Source organism: Hemicordylus capensis, chromosome 1, assembly GCF_027244095.1.
Source record: "Hemicordylus capensis ecotype Gifberg chromosome 1, rHemCap1.1.pri, whole genome shotgun sequence".
In the NCBI taxonomy this organism is placed as follows: Eukaryota; Metazoa; Chordata; class Lepidosauria; order Squamata; family Cordylidae; genus Hemicordylus; species Hemicordylus capensis.
In genome coordinates this window covers 35,619,406-35,635,745 of record NC_069657.1, presented here as the reverse complement: position 1 = coordinate 35,635,745, position 16,340 = coordinate 35,619,406, and the positions used below count along the sequence as shown (strand labels likewise).

At 43.9% G+C, this 16,340-nt stretch overlaps 2 protein-coding genes across 16 annotated transcripts in view; one reads left to right on the top strand and one right to left on the bottom strand.

Moving 5' to 3' along the window:
* Positions 1 to 15,644, bottom strand: part of RPS6KA5 (ribosomal protein S6 kinase A5) — a 131,378-nt gene extending 115,734 nt beyond the window's left edge. For 5 of the 10 annotated variants that reach the window (XR_008311214.1, XR_008311213.1, XM_053270591.1 and 2 more), the window contains exon 1: positions 15,060 to 15,642. Coding sequence is in view for 6 of the 10 variants with exons in the window: in XM_053270591.1 (XP_053126566.1) it covers positions 15,060 to 15,138 (79 nt within the window). In the remaining 4 variants the exon portion in view is untranslated. Of the gene's footprint in view, positions 1 to 15,059 lie in introns of all 10 variants that reach the window. The other 5 variants (XR_008311211.1, XR_008311212.1, XM_053270574.1 and 2 more) reach the window with 2 other exon arrangements.
* Positions 15,575 to 16,340, top strand: part of DGLUCY (D-glutamate cyclase) — an 89,863-nt gene continuing 89,097 nt past the window's right edge. The window contains exon 1 of one of the 6 annotated variants that reach the window (XM_053270663.1): positions 15,575 to 15,904. In XM_053270663.1, the coding sequence (XP_053126638.1) occupies positions 15,641 to 15,904 (264 nt within the window). In that variant the 5' untranslated portion in view covers positions 15,575 to 15,640. Of the gene's footprint in view, positions 15,905 to 15,953; positions 16,044 to 16,340 lie in introns of those variants that run through there. The other 5 variants (XM_053270670.1, XM_053270653.1, XM_053270633.1 and 2 more) reach the window with 5 other exon arrangements.

Here is a 16,340-nt window from a genome sequence, read left to right as displayed (position 1 = left end):
AAGAAGTGGGTAGGGAATGAGTAAAAAGAAAATAAGACACTAGATTACTCTCTGGGGACCTACCAGAGTTTTGCAAAAGTTATTAATATCCATTTTGAAACATGGAAATATCAGGACAGTTCCTCTAACGGCTATGTGTCTACCCCACCCCCACCCCCAGCACAGTACCTCCAGTGACTGTTGCTGGTATCTATATTATGTTTCTTTTTAGATTGTGAGCCCTTTTGGGGGACAGGGATCCATCTTGTTCGTTCGTTTATTTATTTGTTTATTTATTTATTATTTCTCTCTGTAAACCGCTTTGGAACCTTTTGTTGAAAAGCGGTATATAAACATTTGTTGTTGTTGCTGTTTTCTTAAGGGCATCATTAAAATACCATGGGATTACTTCATTGCAACGTATGTGCTCTTTAGAGAGGAAGAGTTCATGGGTCCATTTGAATGGCAGTCTTTAAAAAAATGAAAAAGCAGGTGTAGACTCTGCTTAAGCAGCCAGTATTCTTTATTATGTTGCATTTTATGTATTAAAATACTTTATTTATATACAGTATGGTACCATGTTGTCCCTGGTACCATATACAGCAACAATCATTATTCTTTAAGCTACTTGTTTAGATGGTTATTTTAAAATTATTTTTTAAACTCATAGTAGTTTGCTAGTATTCAAACATACAAGTAGCAGCATGCAAAAGCAATAAAATACTGAGAACCATTACAAAAACACAAATTATACATATGAAAGGGATCACAGCTAGTTAGAATTTTTTGCTTTTCCATCTCCCTAAATCTCTGTTCTGACAAAATAGGCCTAGAGTGTATTTGCTACTTGAAAATTAAACTACATACATGGGTATGTCTGTAGAGTCAGTCTACATACCCATACCAAAGAAAGGAGATTGATTGATTTATTATTTTATTTATTTGACATATTTTCATACTGCCCAAAACTTACATCTCTGGGCAGTTTACAACAAGATAAAAACAACATTAAAACGTTAGTTAAAAACAAAAACAAGAAATTTAAAACACAACCATAAAAAAATTTTTTTAAACAATATTCTAAAACAACATTAAAAATAATCAAAACAGTATCATTTAAAAGCCTGGGTGAACAGATGCATCTTTAAAGACTTTTTAAAAATTGTCAGAAATGGGGAGGCTCTTATTTCACTAGGGAAATTTAACGGATTGCACAAACCATTGCACAATATCCTTAATTTCACATGCTCGCAAAACAATGCTCAGGATCATTCAACAGATTAGAGTCCTACATGGAAAGGGAAATGCCAGATGTTCAAGCTGGTTTCAGAAAAGGCTGAGGAACAAGAAATATCATTGCTGGTGCACACTGGATAACTGAGAAAGCCAAAGAATACCATAAACAAGTCAATATGTGCTTTATTGACTACAGAAAAGCCTTCAATTGCATCGATCATGTCAAGTTGTGGAATATCCTTAAGAAAATGGATGTCCCAGAACATCTCATTGTTATCATAAGAAACCTATACACAGGACAGAAAGCCACAGCCTAGACGGAACATGGTGAAACAGACTGGTTCCAGATTGGCAAAGGAGTAAGGCAAAGCTGTCTACTTTCTCCTTATTTATTCAACTCATATGCTGAACATACAGGTGAAACTCGGAAAATTAGAATATCGTGCAAAAGTCCATTAATTTCAGTAATGCAAATTAAAAGGTGAAACTGATATATGAGACAGACGCATTACATGCAAAGCGAGATAAGTCAAGCCTTAATTTGTTATAATTGTGATGATCATGGCGTACAGCTCATGAAAACCCCAAATCCACAATCCCAGAAAATTCGAATATTACATGGAACCAAGAAGACAAGGATTGAAGAATAGAACAATATCGGACCTCTGAAAAGTATACAGTGTACTGTGCTTGATTGGCCAGCAAACTCACCTGACCTGACCCCATAGAGAATCTATGGGGCATTGCCAAGAGAAAGATGAGAGACATGAGACCAAACAATGCAGAATTGCTGAAGGCTGCTAATGAAGCAACCTGGTCTTCCATAATACCTCATCAGTGCCACAGGCTGATAGCATCCATGCAACGCCGCATTGAGGCAGTAATTGCTGCAAAAGGGGCCCAAACCAAGTACTGAATACATATGCATGCTTATACTTTTCAGAGGTCCAATATTGTTCTATTCTTCAATCCTTGTCTTCTTGGTTCCACATAATATTCTAATTTTCTGGGATTGTGGATTTGGGGTTTTCATGAGCTGTACGCCATGATCATCACAATTATAACAAATTAAGGCTTGACTTATCTCGCTTTGCATGTAATGCATCTGTCTCATATATCAGTTTCACCTTTTAATTTGCATTACTGAAATTAATGGACTTTTGCACGATATTCTAATTTTCCGAGTTTCACCTGTATACTGAGAGAAGCTGGATTGGAAGAAGATGAGCATGGTTTTAAAGTTGGAGGAAGAAACATAAATAAATTGCGCTACACAGATAACACCAGTCTGATAGCTGAGCATGCAGATGACCTGAAAGCTCTAGTAATGAAAGTCAAGGAGCACAGTGAAAAATGGGACTACAAGTAAATGTCATTAAGACTAAACTAATGACAGTGGGTACAGCAACCAGCCTCAGTGATAATGAAGACACTGAAGTGGTGGATAGCTTCTGCCTTTTAGGATCAACCATCAGCAGTAAAGGATCCAGCAGTCAAGAAATACGCCGCAGACTAGCACTTGGTAGGGTTGCAATGAAGGCCTTGGAAAGGATATTTAGATGCCATGACATGTCTACATCTACAAAGATTAGAATCATTCAGACAATGGTTTTTCCCGTGACACTCTATGGATGCAAAAGCTGGACTTTGAAGAAGCAAGATAGAAAAAGCATGGACACTTTTGAACTTTGGTCCTGGAGAAGACTTTTGAGGATACCATGGACAGCCAGGAGAAAAAAAAAAAAGGATCATAGAACAAATCAATCCAAAATTGTCACTCGAGGCACAAATGACCAGGCTCAAACTATCATACTTTGGACACATTATACAAAACTTAGCTCCCTGGGAAAAGTTGAAGGCAAGAGAAGAAGAGAACAACCAGCAGCAAGGTAGATGGACTCAATTACGACAGCAGTGAATGCACCACTGAGAGACCTTAAAGACCAAGTTGAAGACAGATCATCCTGGAGAGAATCTATCTGTGTGGTCACTGAGAGCTGACACTGACTTGACAGCACTTAATCAAATCTCTGTTCTGACAAAATAGGCCTAGAGTGTATTTACTACTTGAAAATTTGCTACTTGAAAACACTGAAACAGTGTTTGCTATTTGAAAACCCTGAAACAATTTAATCTAAAACTTAAGTATGTTATTCATCCTAATACCAAGTGATCTTTTTTGGAAGTAAAAGGGAAGACACTAGAATAAGTATTTTTAGAACCAATTTAGTCTCAAAGAGATAAAACTCATTTGAAACAATTTTGTCACCCTGTAAACATCAGTGCGTTAGTTAATTCAAACACTACTCTCCTACTAGTTACTGGCTGACATGCCTCACAGCATAACGCAGGCAGTACAGATCCACCTGTACCACTGTGGAGCAATAAAACACACAGCCACACTGTGTGCAAGAGGACTATTGTCGTAAAGATGTGCTATATAGACGTATATATATATTGTGATGTGACGTGAACATGTGATCATGTCACACATTACTTGCATTGGGAATAATGCATAGGAACATAGGGAGCTGCCATATACTGAGTCAGACCATTGGTCTATCTATTCAGCATTATCTTCACAGACTGACAGTGGATTCTCCAAGGTTGCAGGCAGGAATCTCTCTCAGCTTTATTTTGGAGAAGCCAGGGAGGGAACTTGAAACCTTCTGCTCTTCCCAGAGCAGCTCCATTCCCTACGAGGAATATCTTACAGTGCTCACTTATAGTCTTCCTTTCATATGCAACCAGGATGGACTCTGCTTAGCTAAGGAGGCAAGTCATGCTTGCTACCACAAGACCAGCTCTCCTCTCCTAATGCAAGTAGTGTGTGGCCAGCAATCACATGCTATACCATAAAAATCCTCTTGTGCAGCAGCATTGTGTGTTAGAACCCCAAAGCAGCACATCATCAGCATTACGCTGTGGGACATGTCAGTCACTTAATTTAATCTTTTTAAAAATATATAATTAACTTCCAAGATCTGATTTTATACCAACAGAATTTTAGTGTCTGGACAGTTATTTTATTTATTTACTTACATTTATATCCCGCTCTTCCTCCAAGGAGCCCAGAGCGGTGTACTACATACTTAGGTTTCTCCTCACAACCACCCTGTGAAGTACGTTAGGCTGAGAGATAAGTGACTGGCCCAGAGTCACCCAGCTAGTATCATGGCTGAATGGAGATTTGAACTCGGGTCTCCCTGGTCCTAGTCCAGCACTCTAACCACTATTCCACACTGGCTGAACCACTAAGCCAGCCATTTGATTTTGCTCATATGTGACTCTGAAGCTGTTAGTTCTTTATTCCATTGCACATGTGGACAGGTGCACCATATGGGGGGCGGGGGGAGAAATCAGCTGAAGCATATAGGCAGCTGATGTCTCTCAAAAGCATGGGTGCTACAGATTCCACCAAGCCATTCAATTGCATCTTCTTGGCTCCACTTCTTCAAAGTCTCTCCTACCGTCTTCACCGCAGTCCACCATGGAAGTCCTCCAATTAGCCAAATGGAACAGCCGAGTACAGTATTTTATTTATTTATTTATTTATTTTTGCATTTATATACCGCCTTTCATTAAAAAGATAACCCCAAGGCAGTATATTTCTGACTGCCAGATGCTGAATTGCTACAGAGGACAACTACTGTTCTCAGGCCTTGGTTAAGTTCTCAGAGCATTGGCTGGCCACTATTTGAAACAGAATGCTAGACTAGTTCAAGACAAGTGACTTGTCCAAGCCAACAAACAATATAAGGTAGAGGTGGGGTCTGAACCCCATCAACCACCACCCCAACATTCATTTTTATTCCAGCTTCTCTTCACAAAATTCATTTCCATTTCAGTTAGCTTCTCACAGAATTCTCTCATTCAAAAATACATTCCTTCATTCCCCCCATAATTAATTTTGCCCTCTGTTTCCTTGACAAAAATCACTACAAAGGTTTGAGGTAGCACCACAGCAGAGTCTCAAACACCCCGATTTTATTTATTTTAGTTCAGGCAGATGTACATGGTTTTTTAAAAAAACTATTAAAATGGGGAAAAACTATTAAAATGGGAGGTGCCCTTAAGCTAGTGATTCAGCATGCCATACACTATGAATAAGAAGCTCTCATTACCTAAAGGCATGTATGTGAAATAACCCAAGATTCAGGTTTCCATTATCAAGACAAACTCTTTCTTTATTTGTCCTATTGTCTGTCTGCATGCACGCATGCATGCTAGTTCTTAAACTCTCTTGAGTTAGGAATTGTATTAGTATATACTGTATTGCATACAAAAACAGTTGACAACACTACTTTGTTTAAATTTTTCCAGTAGTGCACAGGCAATCTTAAAGATTAAGAAAAAATTAGGACTATCTGGCATAAAAGAAAAGTGAAATTAAATATACATTGGAACACATATAAACTGGGAATCAATTAAGATTAATGTACTGATTTATTTTAAACATTTGTGAGAAGATATACATTTTGATCCCAATTCATAAAGCTAGGGATAAACAGGAAAGAAAGCTAGAGTCAGTAGCCCTAAATTAGGATACCCATTTGTATCTACACTGAGGGACGGATTGGAATGTGCCTCTTCAACATTATGTGATTCAATCAATCAGTGACTGACTGATACAGTTTAATCCTTTGCATATTTTGTGTAATATTTGCTAGACACCCTGCAGCAGAGGGAGAGACCAACTGTTTCCCAGACAGCCCCCAGTGTGAGAGGTTGGTGTTGGCTTTCAGTAGCTGCTGCTGTTGAGTGCCTGCCTGCAGGAGAGGGTGAGACCATCTGCCAGCCCCTTATTTGACCTGTGGGATTGTGGCCTCTGGCTGTGGCTACTCTGTGGGGGGTCTGTGCAGGATCGGGGCCAGGAGTGACTCAGCAATCTTTGCCTTACCATATGACCAGAGTGGCTATCTCTGGCCCTATAAAGGGACGCTGCTTGTGGCAGTGGGCCCGCCACTGTTGGGGTCACCACCAAAGGGGGTTGCCCCTTTGGGGGAGCCACTTTGAGGGATATCGAGGGTGAGGGCCAGCTTTTTGACCTAAGAAATCGCATGTAGGTGGGTGTTTAATAGTGTGGCTTCTGTTTTAATTAGTTCTGGGTGATTTTGTTTTAATTAGTCCTGTTTATAATGTGTCTGGGCTTATCTGCAGATGGGGAGACAGGGGGCATATCCACTGATTGTGGGGCAGCAATTCTAGTGGTGGTGGGGAACAGAAGAAGTAACGTTGGCAGGTCAGTGGGTCATTACAGGGGAAGGGGAATTGGAAATCTAATAGCTGTTTCCCCTTCCAGCTGTCCTGCCAGCTCTTCGACATTGGGGAGCAATGCCAACTACCCTTGGAACCTCACCTTGCTCCTTTGTAATGCCAGATCAGTCCAGAACAAACATCAGAAACCATCCACAATTTGATTCTGGATGAAGGTGCCAACCTGGTATGTATTATGGAGACTTGGTTGGGGGAGGCTGGTGGCCCGGTCTGGTCCCAGCTTCTCCTTCCAGGGTACTTCTGTTGAAGAGCAGGTGAAGGACCTTGGGCAGGGAGGGGAAGTGACTGTGGCCTATAAGAATAACATCTCTCTTACAAGGATCTCTGTGGAAGTGTCAGGCCATATTGAATGTGTGTACTTACGTTTGGGGACCAGGGATAGATTGGGACTTTTGTTGGTGTACCGATCGTCCCACTGCTCAACAGAGTCCCTAACTGAGCTGACGGACTTGGTCTCGGACTTGGTGTTGGAGTCCCCCAGGCTTGTGGTGGTAAGGGACTTCAATGTTCATTTCAGGACAAATCTGTCCAGGGTGGCTCAGGAATTCATAGCGGCGATGATGATTATGGCCCTATCCCAAGTAATCTTGGGACCGATGCACATTGCTGGCCACATGCTTGATTTGGTCTTTCACTCTGATCAGGGTAGTGTTCCATGGGTGGGGACTCCTGTGATTTCCCCATTGTCATGGACGGACCACTATGTGGTTAAGGTTGGACTCACAGCCACTTCCCACCTTCACAGGGGTGAGGGACCTATTAGGATGGTCCGCCCAAGAAGGTTATTGGATCCAACAGGATTTCAAGAAGCATTGGCGGGATTTAATGTTGGCTCTGCCAGTGATCCTGTTGATGTCCTAGTGGAGAACTGGAACAGCAAACTCACCGGGGCAATAGACATGATCGCTCCTAAGCGTCCTCTCCAACCTGCTTCAAAACTGGCCCCTTGGTATATGGAAGAATTACGGAGGCTGTGGCGAGGTAGACTAGAGCGCAAGTGGAGAAAGACTCGACTCGAATCCGACAGATTATAGAGCGCATTTGAAAACTTATGCTCAAGCAATACGTGCAGCAAAGAAGCGATTATTTTCTACCCGGATTGCATCCACAAGTTCATGTCCGGCGGAGTTGTTCAGGGTTGTGAGAGGGCTAGTATGTGCCCCTCCTCCCTTGAATCATAATCTGGAACCATCGATTACCCACTGTGACATGTTTAATGAATTCTTTGTGGGGAAAATCTCTCGTATTCGGGCCGACTTAGACTCCACAATTACATCAGTGTCTGATGTGGAGGTGTCCAATGACTCCTCTTGTGTGCTTCGGTTGGATCAGTTCCAGTTTGTGACTCCTGAGGATGTGGATGAGCTGCTTGGAGCAGTGCGGCCTACCATCTGTTCTCTTGACCCTTGCCCAACATGGCTTATACTATCCAGCAGGGAGGTTGTTGTAGAAAGCCTGGTAGAGATCATAAATGCTTCTCTGAGGGAAGGCAGCATGCTTCCTTGTCTTCAGAGGCAATTATTAGACCACTTCTGAAGAAGCTTGCCTTGGATCCCTCAGAGCTGAGCAACTACAGGCCTGTCTCCAACCTTCCATGGCTAGTCAAGGTAACTGAGAGGGTAGTGGCCTCCTAGCTCCAGACAGTCTTGGAGGAAACTGATTATCTAGACCCATTTCAGATGGGCTTTCGGTTGGGCTGTGGGGTGGAGACTGCCTTAGTCGGCCTGATGGATGATCTCCAATTGGGAATTGACAGAGGGAGTGTCTCTCTGTTGGCTTTCGATACTATCGACCATAGTATACTTCTGGAGTGTCTGAGGGGGCTGGGAGTGAGAGGTACTTCTTAGCAGTGGTTGGCTCCTACCTTTAGGGTAGGTTCTAGATGGTGTCCTTTGGAGACTGTTGTTCTACAAAATCTGAACTTTTGTATGGTGTCCCTCAGGGGTCCGTATTGTTTCCGTTGTTGCTTAACATCTACATGAAACCGCTGGGTGAGATCATCAGGAGATTTGGTGCAGGGTGCTATCAGTATGCTGATGACACTCAAATCTATTTTTCCATGTCCGCATCATCGGGAGAGGGCATAACCTCCCTAAATGCCTGCCTGGAGGCGGTAATGGGCTGGATGTGGGATAACAAACTGAGACTGAATCCAGATAAGACGGAGGTACTCATTCTGCGGGGTCCAAACTCAGGAGATGAGTTTGATCTGCCTGTTCTGGATGGGGTCACACTTCCCCAGAAGGAACAGTTACGCACTCTGGGGGAGCTTTTGGATCCAGGCCTCTCCCTGGTGTCTCAGGTTGAAGCAGTGGCCAGAAGTGCCTTCTATCAGCTTCAGCTGATACACCAGCTGCATCCATTTCTTGAAATAAACGACCTCAGGACAGTGGTACATATGCTGGTAACCTCCAGACTGGATTACTGCATGTTACTCCTGTATTGAAATAGCTGTACTGGCTGCTGATAGGTTTCCGGGCAAGATATAAGGTGCTGGTTATAACCTATAAAGTCCTAAACAGCTTGGGTCCTGGGAATTTAAATTATGTATTTTGTTTTGTTTTTTGCTTGTGTTTTAAATTTTTAATCAGATTTGTTTTATATTTTTAGCTTAATATTTTAATTGTGTCATTTTTACTTTTTTTTTTTTTTTTTTTGGCTGTAAACCACCTTGGGATTGTTTTAATGAAAGGTGGTATATAGATTCAACAATAAATAAATAAATAAACACCACCACCCATTGAGATCATTAGGAGAGGTCTGTCTGCAGTTGCCACCAACTCGTCTGATGGCCACTCGGGAACAGGCCTTGTCCACTGCTGCCCCAAAGCTTTGGAATGCACTCCCTGCTGAAATAAGAGCCTCCTCATCTCTGACAACTTTTTAAAAGTCTTTAAAGATGCATCTGTTCACCCAGACTTTTAATTAAATCATGTTTTAAATTGTTTTAATATTTTAAAATTTTAAATTGTTGTAATGTGTCAATCTTTTCTGTTATTTATTTTGTTTTAATTAATGTTTTAACCTTTCTGTTGTAAAACACCCAGAGACGCAAGTTTGGGTGTTATAGAAATATGTTACATAAATAAATAAATAAATAAATAAATATTTTTACACACAGAGCAGCTGTTCCACCAGCACAACATTCTTAGATAGGGGCAACTAATATTCACTTTTTCGGAAACGAGTAACTTTGACTATTTAAATTATACAAAATGTGCTGTTTAAGAACATGCCTGATTGTATCTTGAAAGGAAAAATATTACATTTCATGTACTGAAACTATGGCACAACAATACGTTTGTACTGTTTTTATGCAGACTCTTCTTCCAGGGTTGTTGTGAGGAGTACACCGCTCTGGGCTCCTTGGAGGAAGAGCGGGAGATATAGATATAGATATAGATATGAATGAAAAAGGTTGCATTTCATTTTTCCTCTTCTCATGGCATCCCACATATAGAAATTACAATTGTGGGGTGGTATGTATTTCAAAACTCTATAAAAAGGAAAAAAAAATTCAGCAAACTGCAAGCCCTACACATATTAGATACAAAAAAGAGCTTCATTCCACTCTGTTGCACAACTGTCAATTGCAGTTTCTTCATAGAATCACGAGATCTGAGTACTTAGAGCACAATATTGAACATTCCTCATGGAGTCTCCTCAACTACATCATTTTCCCTTCCTTTATGGGTTTCTTTGATACACAGTCCATCCACCAGACAAACAAAATAAGAGGTCTCTCCCTTTTTTCATAATTTTAAATGAGAGTCCTTCTCTTCTGCAATGTTGTTGTTTGTGCATTCAGGGAAGGATATAGAGTTCTTTGCTTGGCATGGATCAATAGGATATTTGTCATATTATTGTAACATATGTTGCACATACAGTGTACTGTACATTTTAAATAATTTAACCCAAAAGTGGCTGACATTCTGCACAGAAGTATGGAACAAGGACATATTTCTGAAATCAAAAGTATATTTGGAGCAGTAGTGGTCCATGCAGGGATGCAGAAAACAAGCCACAGGTGCTGCACCTTCCCACTCTCCTCTCCCCACCCTAGCGGCCTCACTCTCTCTCTCCTCACCTTCCATAATGTTAACTCCAGAAACATGGGCTGTTTCTTCTCCCAAGTTGCGGAACTGAGTGAATGAACAGTTCGTGCATGATGCGCCTGGAGTTAACATTGTGGTGTAGGAGGCAAGGGAGAGTGAGGCAGCCACGGCATGGGGAATAGGAACATGCCACACCTGCAGCTCATTTTCTCCCCCGCCCCAACCCACTCATACAGGCCACTACTGTTTTGGAGAGAGAAGTGAGAATTGCTCCCCAAAGTGGCTCATGTTCTACACAATTAGAAACATGCTCAACGCAGGAAATCTAGAGCTAAAGCATCCCCAACAAAGGGCAGTTGAGCCTCTGATTGAAGACCTTGAGCCGGGGAGGTCTCCTCCATAGAAAATTGATTCCACTGTCAAACTGCCCTTTCCATTAAGGAGTTTCTCCTAATGTTCAATCAAAATCTACTCTCCTGTAACTTAAACCAATTATATTGAGTTCTGCCCTCTGGGGCAACAAAAAAACAGTCTTTGCCATATTCTATACAACAGCCCTTCAGGTATTTGAATAGTGCTATAATAGACCTCAGATTTCTCTTCTATAAGCTAAACTTACCAACTCCTTCAACCTTTCCTCATTTATATACTTATTTCTCTTAGCTGGCATGCATGTCCTTAAGAGTTTGGCAGCAGAACTCTTACGCTGCGAGAGTTCTAGCCTGGCTTGGGTGAGAGTTGAGGGGAAACAAAAAAAAAGTGGCAGCGGGCACAAAACGGCCAGAGAAGGTGGCGGTGGGGCGGTCTGGCCTGGCCAGGCTGTCCTGAGTAAGGAGGAGGAGGAGGAGGCAGCCGGCCGGCCACTGGGAGGCGAAGGTGGCGGGACAGCCTGGCCAGGCCAGGCCATCCTGGTAAAGGAGGAGGTGGCGGCCGCGGCTGGCTGCTGGGAGGCGGCAGCAGGGCGGCCTGGCCAGGCCGTCCCGAGCAAGGAGGCAGCAGCGGGGGTGGCAGCCTTGGCTGCCGGATGAGGAGGCGGAGGCCACCGCCACCCGATCTGGCCAACGAGAGCAAGAGGCAGCAGCGAGTGGGGCAGCCTGCCTGTGTCGAGAGTGGGGTGGGGGGAGGGTGAAAGAGAGGGGGGAGGGGCAGGAAGGATGGGGGCAAGAGAGAGTGGAACAGGATGGGGGCGGAACAGCCGGCTCGAAAGAGCTCACAGATGCTCTGTGCGGGTCGGCTAGTAGGACTTGTTTTCCAGACCCTGACCATCTTAACTGCCCTCCTCTGAGTCCATTCAAACTTGACTACAGCCTTCTTAAAGTGCAGCATCCAGCCCTGAGCACAGTACTCAAGACAGTAATGTAGTTGACATGATCAAAAACTGGGTAGGACAAGCATCCTACCCATCTTCTTATGTGCTCCCAATTTTCAATTGTGTGTGAGCAAACAACTAGCTAGGAGAAGTGTGGAGTGACTGTGTATGAGAGAGGAACTGGGTAGGGCATCTTTTCATCCTACATCCTTAAAATGATGAGCATGAGAGCTGGGTAGCATGTTCTACCAAGTTCCCCTCTAACACATGATCACTCCCCTCTCCTATTACATAATTGTTTGCTCACACACAATTGAAAATCGGGAGCACACACAGCTCCTGAAGCTTGGTATGATGTCTGTCCTACCCAGTTCTCGATTGTATGAACTGACTTAATAATGGACTAGTGTGGGGGGAAAGTGGAATTGTTAATTCTTGTGACTTGGAAACTATGGTTTTGTTCATTTAGCCTAAAATCACATTTGCCTTTTTTGTAGTTGTATCACACTGACTCATGTTTAGTATATGATCAACTGCAATATGAATAAACTTTTCACATGTGCTATTGCCAACTAGAACCTGAGAGGAGTCCATTCACTGAAAATCTTGCTTTAGGTTGTATATCAGTGATTTTTAAGATGGACCTACAAAACTGCCACTCAAGCTTATTAAAAGCTTTCTCAGCATCTAAAAATAAACATGGCAAATGTTGTTTCTTTCACATATTATATAAGATGCAATACTTTCTCAGTATTACAAAACAGATTACATGCAGGAATAAAACTTGTTCGACCATTATTAATATAAAATAGCCACCTACTATCTGTTTTAACCTAGCTGTGAAAATTGATATCAAGCTCTTATAATCGTTGGATGCTGTTTGGCAGTACCCAGCACCAATGGCACTCTCTTGAGTTTTGCTATCAAGACAATCCACCACCCTGTTACTGTTTCAAGAGATTTACTGTATTTATCTCTTCATTATCTGTCCATGATTTCTTTATCAACAAAAATGATGTATAATATTCAATTACAAAGCCATTAAGGCCAAAGGATGTGTATAGGACCTTTGCTAACTGAGCAAAGAGGCACCTTTTAAAAAGTGGTTATTCTCTTATATTTAGCAGAGGGAGAACAACTGGCCCTATCCAACCCCAGCACAGCATCCCTCCAGTGGCTGTTCCTGGTGTCTACCTTTATGGGTTTATATAAATACTCATAGTAGTAACGATTCATAGTAGTAGGACTGCAGCCTTCAGGGATAGTCTGTCAAAGAGGCAAGGTAAGGCCTTGCCTCAGATATGAGATTATTATGAGAATCATCTTATTTATTATTTATCTTTCTATGTAAATTGCTTTGCAAACTTTTGTTGAAAAGCAGTATATAAACAGTAGTTTAAAAACCATAAAAAACTAAGATGCCAGCATGGCAGCAAAATGCCCTTTGCTGCCCTTTGTTACCTCATGTGCCTTCCTCTGCTGCCCATCTCTCTCCTGACACAGGAACAATGCTTCGCCTTCGCCTCTCGTTGCTGACACATGATTTTGCATGGGTCATGGGCCCTCCTCCACCTCCTCCCTCAGGCACCACTAGTCTGATTATGATTTCCATGGCCTCCCCCTTTTCATAATCACTCCAACAGAGCACAAGGGAGGAGGGAGGTACCTGCAGTGCACAGTGGCAGCTACTGCCACTGCAAAGGAGGAGATAAGTGAATTTGTGTACGCACTAAATCAAGTGCACACTTTAGTGTGCTTTAGTGAAAGAAATTAAGTTTCTTTCAATGCTTGAAAGAAGAAAGAGGAGGAATGAACAAACAAAAAGGAGCAGCACTTGGCACCTTGCCTCAGACACACAGAAATTTTGGGGCCACCACTGGCAATCTTAATAACTCTCTTGCATTAACTACCTCATCCTCTGAAATCTCACATGAAGCTCAGTGGTTATTTTCCACTAAATGACTGGAACTGTCCACAACATGGTTAGGCTAAATGGCTATTAAGGAGGTTTGAATCATGAATTATTTGCTCATAATATTATTGCAAAAGGTGGGAGTGAAGCAATTCGCTTTCTTTGCAGATATTAAACATTATACTGACCAGAAACAGAGTGTACAAACAGCAGCATAAGAGGATTACAATACTGAAATGTTGAGAATAAGATTTTTGAGCAATGGAAGAATGGGGAGGTAGCTAAAACAGCACTTTACAAATCCCAGGCACCAGAGAGCCATGGCTCCGAAAAATTTAAGGGAGGCGCCTAGACTAGAATATTAAAAGACAGAGTTGTCTAATAAAATCTCCATTTGTCCCAGGTAACCCCATTTCTGTTTTAAGTGCGTTGCTTGTAAAAGGAATAAAAAGAATTGCCCTCCCAGTTCACAATGCCCATCACCAAGTCCCGTAATTCTGTCAAGTGTCACCACTGGTCTAGCTACTAAATTGTTGGGGCTGGCTCCTCAATCCAAAGAAAATTCGTCAGGGCCTGATGTAAAACAATAGCTATGCCCTGGACCATTGCAGAGCTACCTGTATAATTACAAGATTCACAGATAGGTTATAAACATCCTGCTCAGGGCATTAATGGATCATCACTCTCAGCTCCCCCAGTGGGGGTCAGCGGTGGCTCTCAAATGATTCGTCTTCCCTCTCCTCCCAGATACCTCCCGCCCTCTTTTTCCCTGCGATCTTTGCTCCTCCAACCCTCTTCTCACCCACCCACCCCGGCGGTCTTGCTGCCGCCTCCCGCTCCTCCTCCCCAGCCCTCCAGTTCCCGTTCTCCTCCCAGCCCCGCGGCTCTCTGCCTTCGTCTCCGCCCCTTCCCCAGTCAGTCGAGTCGACAACAGCCTCGTCCTCCTCGCGAAGTGCCCCACGGCGACCCACTCCGCCTGCCCTCCTGGCCTCCCCGCGACGCCAGAGGGGTTCCAAGGGGGCTTTCTCCGTCGTCCCCCCCACAAACGCAACCATGTCGCCTCAGCAGTGCCTCCCTTCCTCCTTTCCTCCACTTTGACACATAGACACGCAAGCCGAAAACAGACTCCCGCTCGCCCCACCATGACCCGACCCCGCTCTAACCTCCTCCAGTCGCGTCGCGGACACTGGGCTCCTCGCACTTCGCCGCCCGTCCTTCCCCGCATCCTCTCCCGCCCCGCCGTGTCCCCCTCTCCGCGAACAGCCGCTCTTTCTTAGGCTGATCCACTCACCATTCTTCAGCTCATGCTTGACGGTGAGAAGGGTCAGCTCCCCTTCCTCCTCCGCGGAGCAGCCGGAGGATCCTTCCATTTCCTCACAGGCGCTCCCCGCACCCCAACTCCCCCACCCCACGCGGTGTCAAGGGCGGGGGGGGGAGAGAGAGATGGAGGCTTAGCTTAGTGTCACGCCAGGAAAGCGAGGGTGATTTTATTTCATCGAAACGTATTCCATGTTTTCAGGCGGTGCTGGTACTGGTGCTGGTTTTTGTTTGTTTGTTTTGTAAGGTCGCTTAGGCTGACAGGCGGGAATGAAGAAATCCTGACCCTTCAGATCTCGCTCACCCACCACCGACCCCCCATTCCTAGGGGCGGGGAAGAGCTCCAACAGGGGCAAGGAGGAGGAGTAAGCAAGGGGAGGGGGGGAGCTCTAACATCGAAGAGGTTCTTTGTACTCTTACCCAACCTCCCCCCCCCCCGCTCTCTCTCTCTCTCTCGTACTCCCCGAAGCTATCAGAGACAGGAGGGGGTCGAACCGAAAGCTCATTGGAGCGCGAGACTACACACTACGGCGATGGTTGGTCAGCGACCGTTGCATGTTACACCCTCCCTCCAAAGGGCGCCCCCCCCTTATTGGTTCACAGGCTGCGCCAATGGCGTGCGCTACTTCTCCCTCTTTCTCCCCACCGCATCCAGTATCTCTGGCGCTTCTCTTTGCCCCTCCTTTGCTGCCCGCGCTCGCTGCTTCCCGTTCTAGGTTGCCTTCTTCCCTCTTGCGCGAGTCAATGTTTTGCTCCCGCCTCTTGGGTGGACCGAGTCTAAAAGGAGCAAATCGGTTGCTTAGACATGGAGGAGGAACGGTGAGTGACTTCAGCCTTGACACTTCCAGTTCTGGAAACAGGTCACCGACTGGAGGGTCGCTCGCAAACGTTGCCTCTTCCAGCATTGGTTGCCCGTGCTTGTAAGCTGCGTAGAAAAGCTGCAGCGCGGGAGCGACAGGTCAGGACCCGCTGACTTGAGCCGTTTGAGGGACTAGAAAGTAGAGCTGATGTGGAAAGCTTGTTTGGATCATGCAATTTGCGCTGTGCAGACATTTTTAGAGCAAGCCTGACCTTGTGACAACAACAAATAGCAACACTGGTGGTTCCTTCCTTATTCAGATGCTAGAATGTTAAACAACTAGACCCACAAATTTCTGAGTATGTAATATATAGGATTAAATGATATTTTAAGGGGTTTTAAAGTGTGTTGTTCTTGCTTCACCAAATATAAGGCAAATTTGCTTTTTTCCTGGGA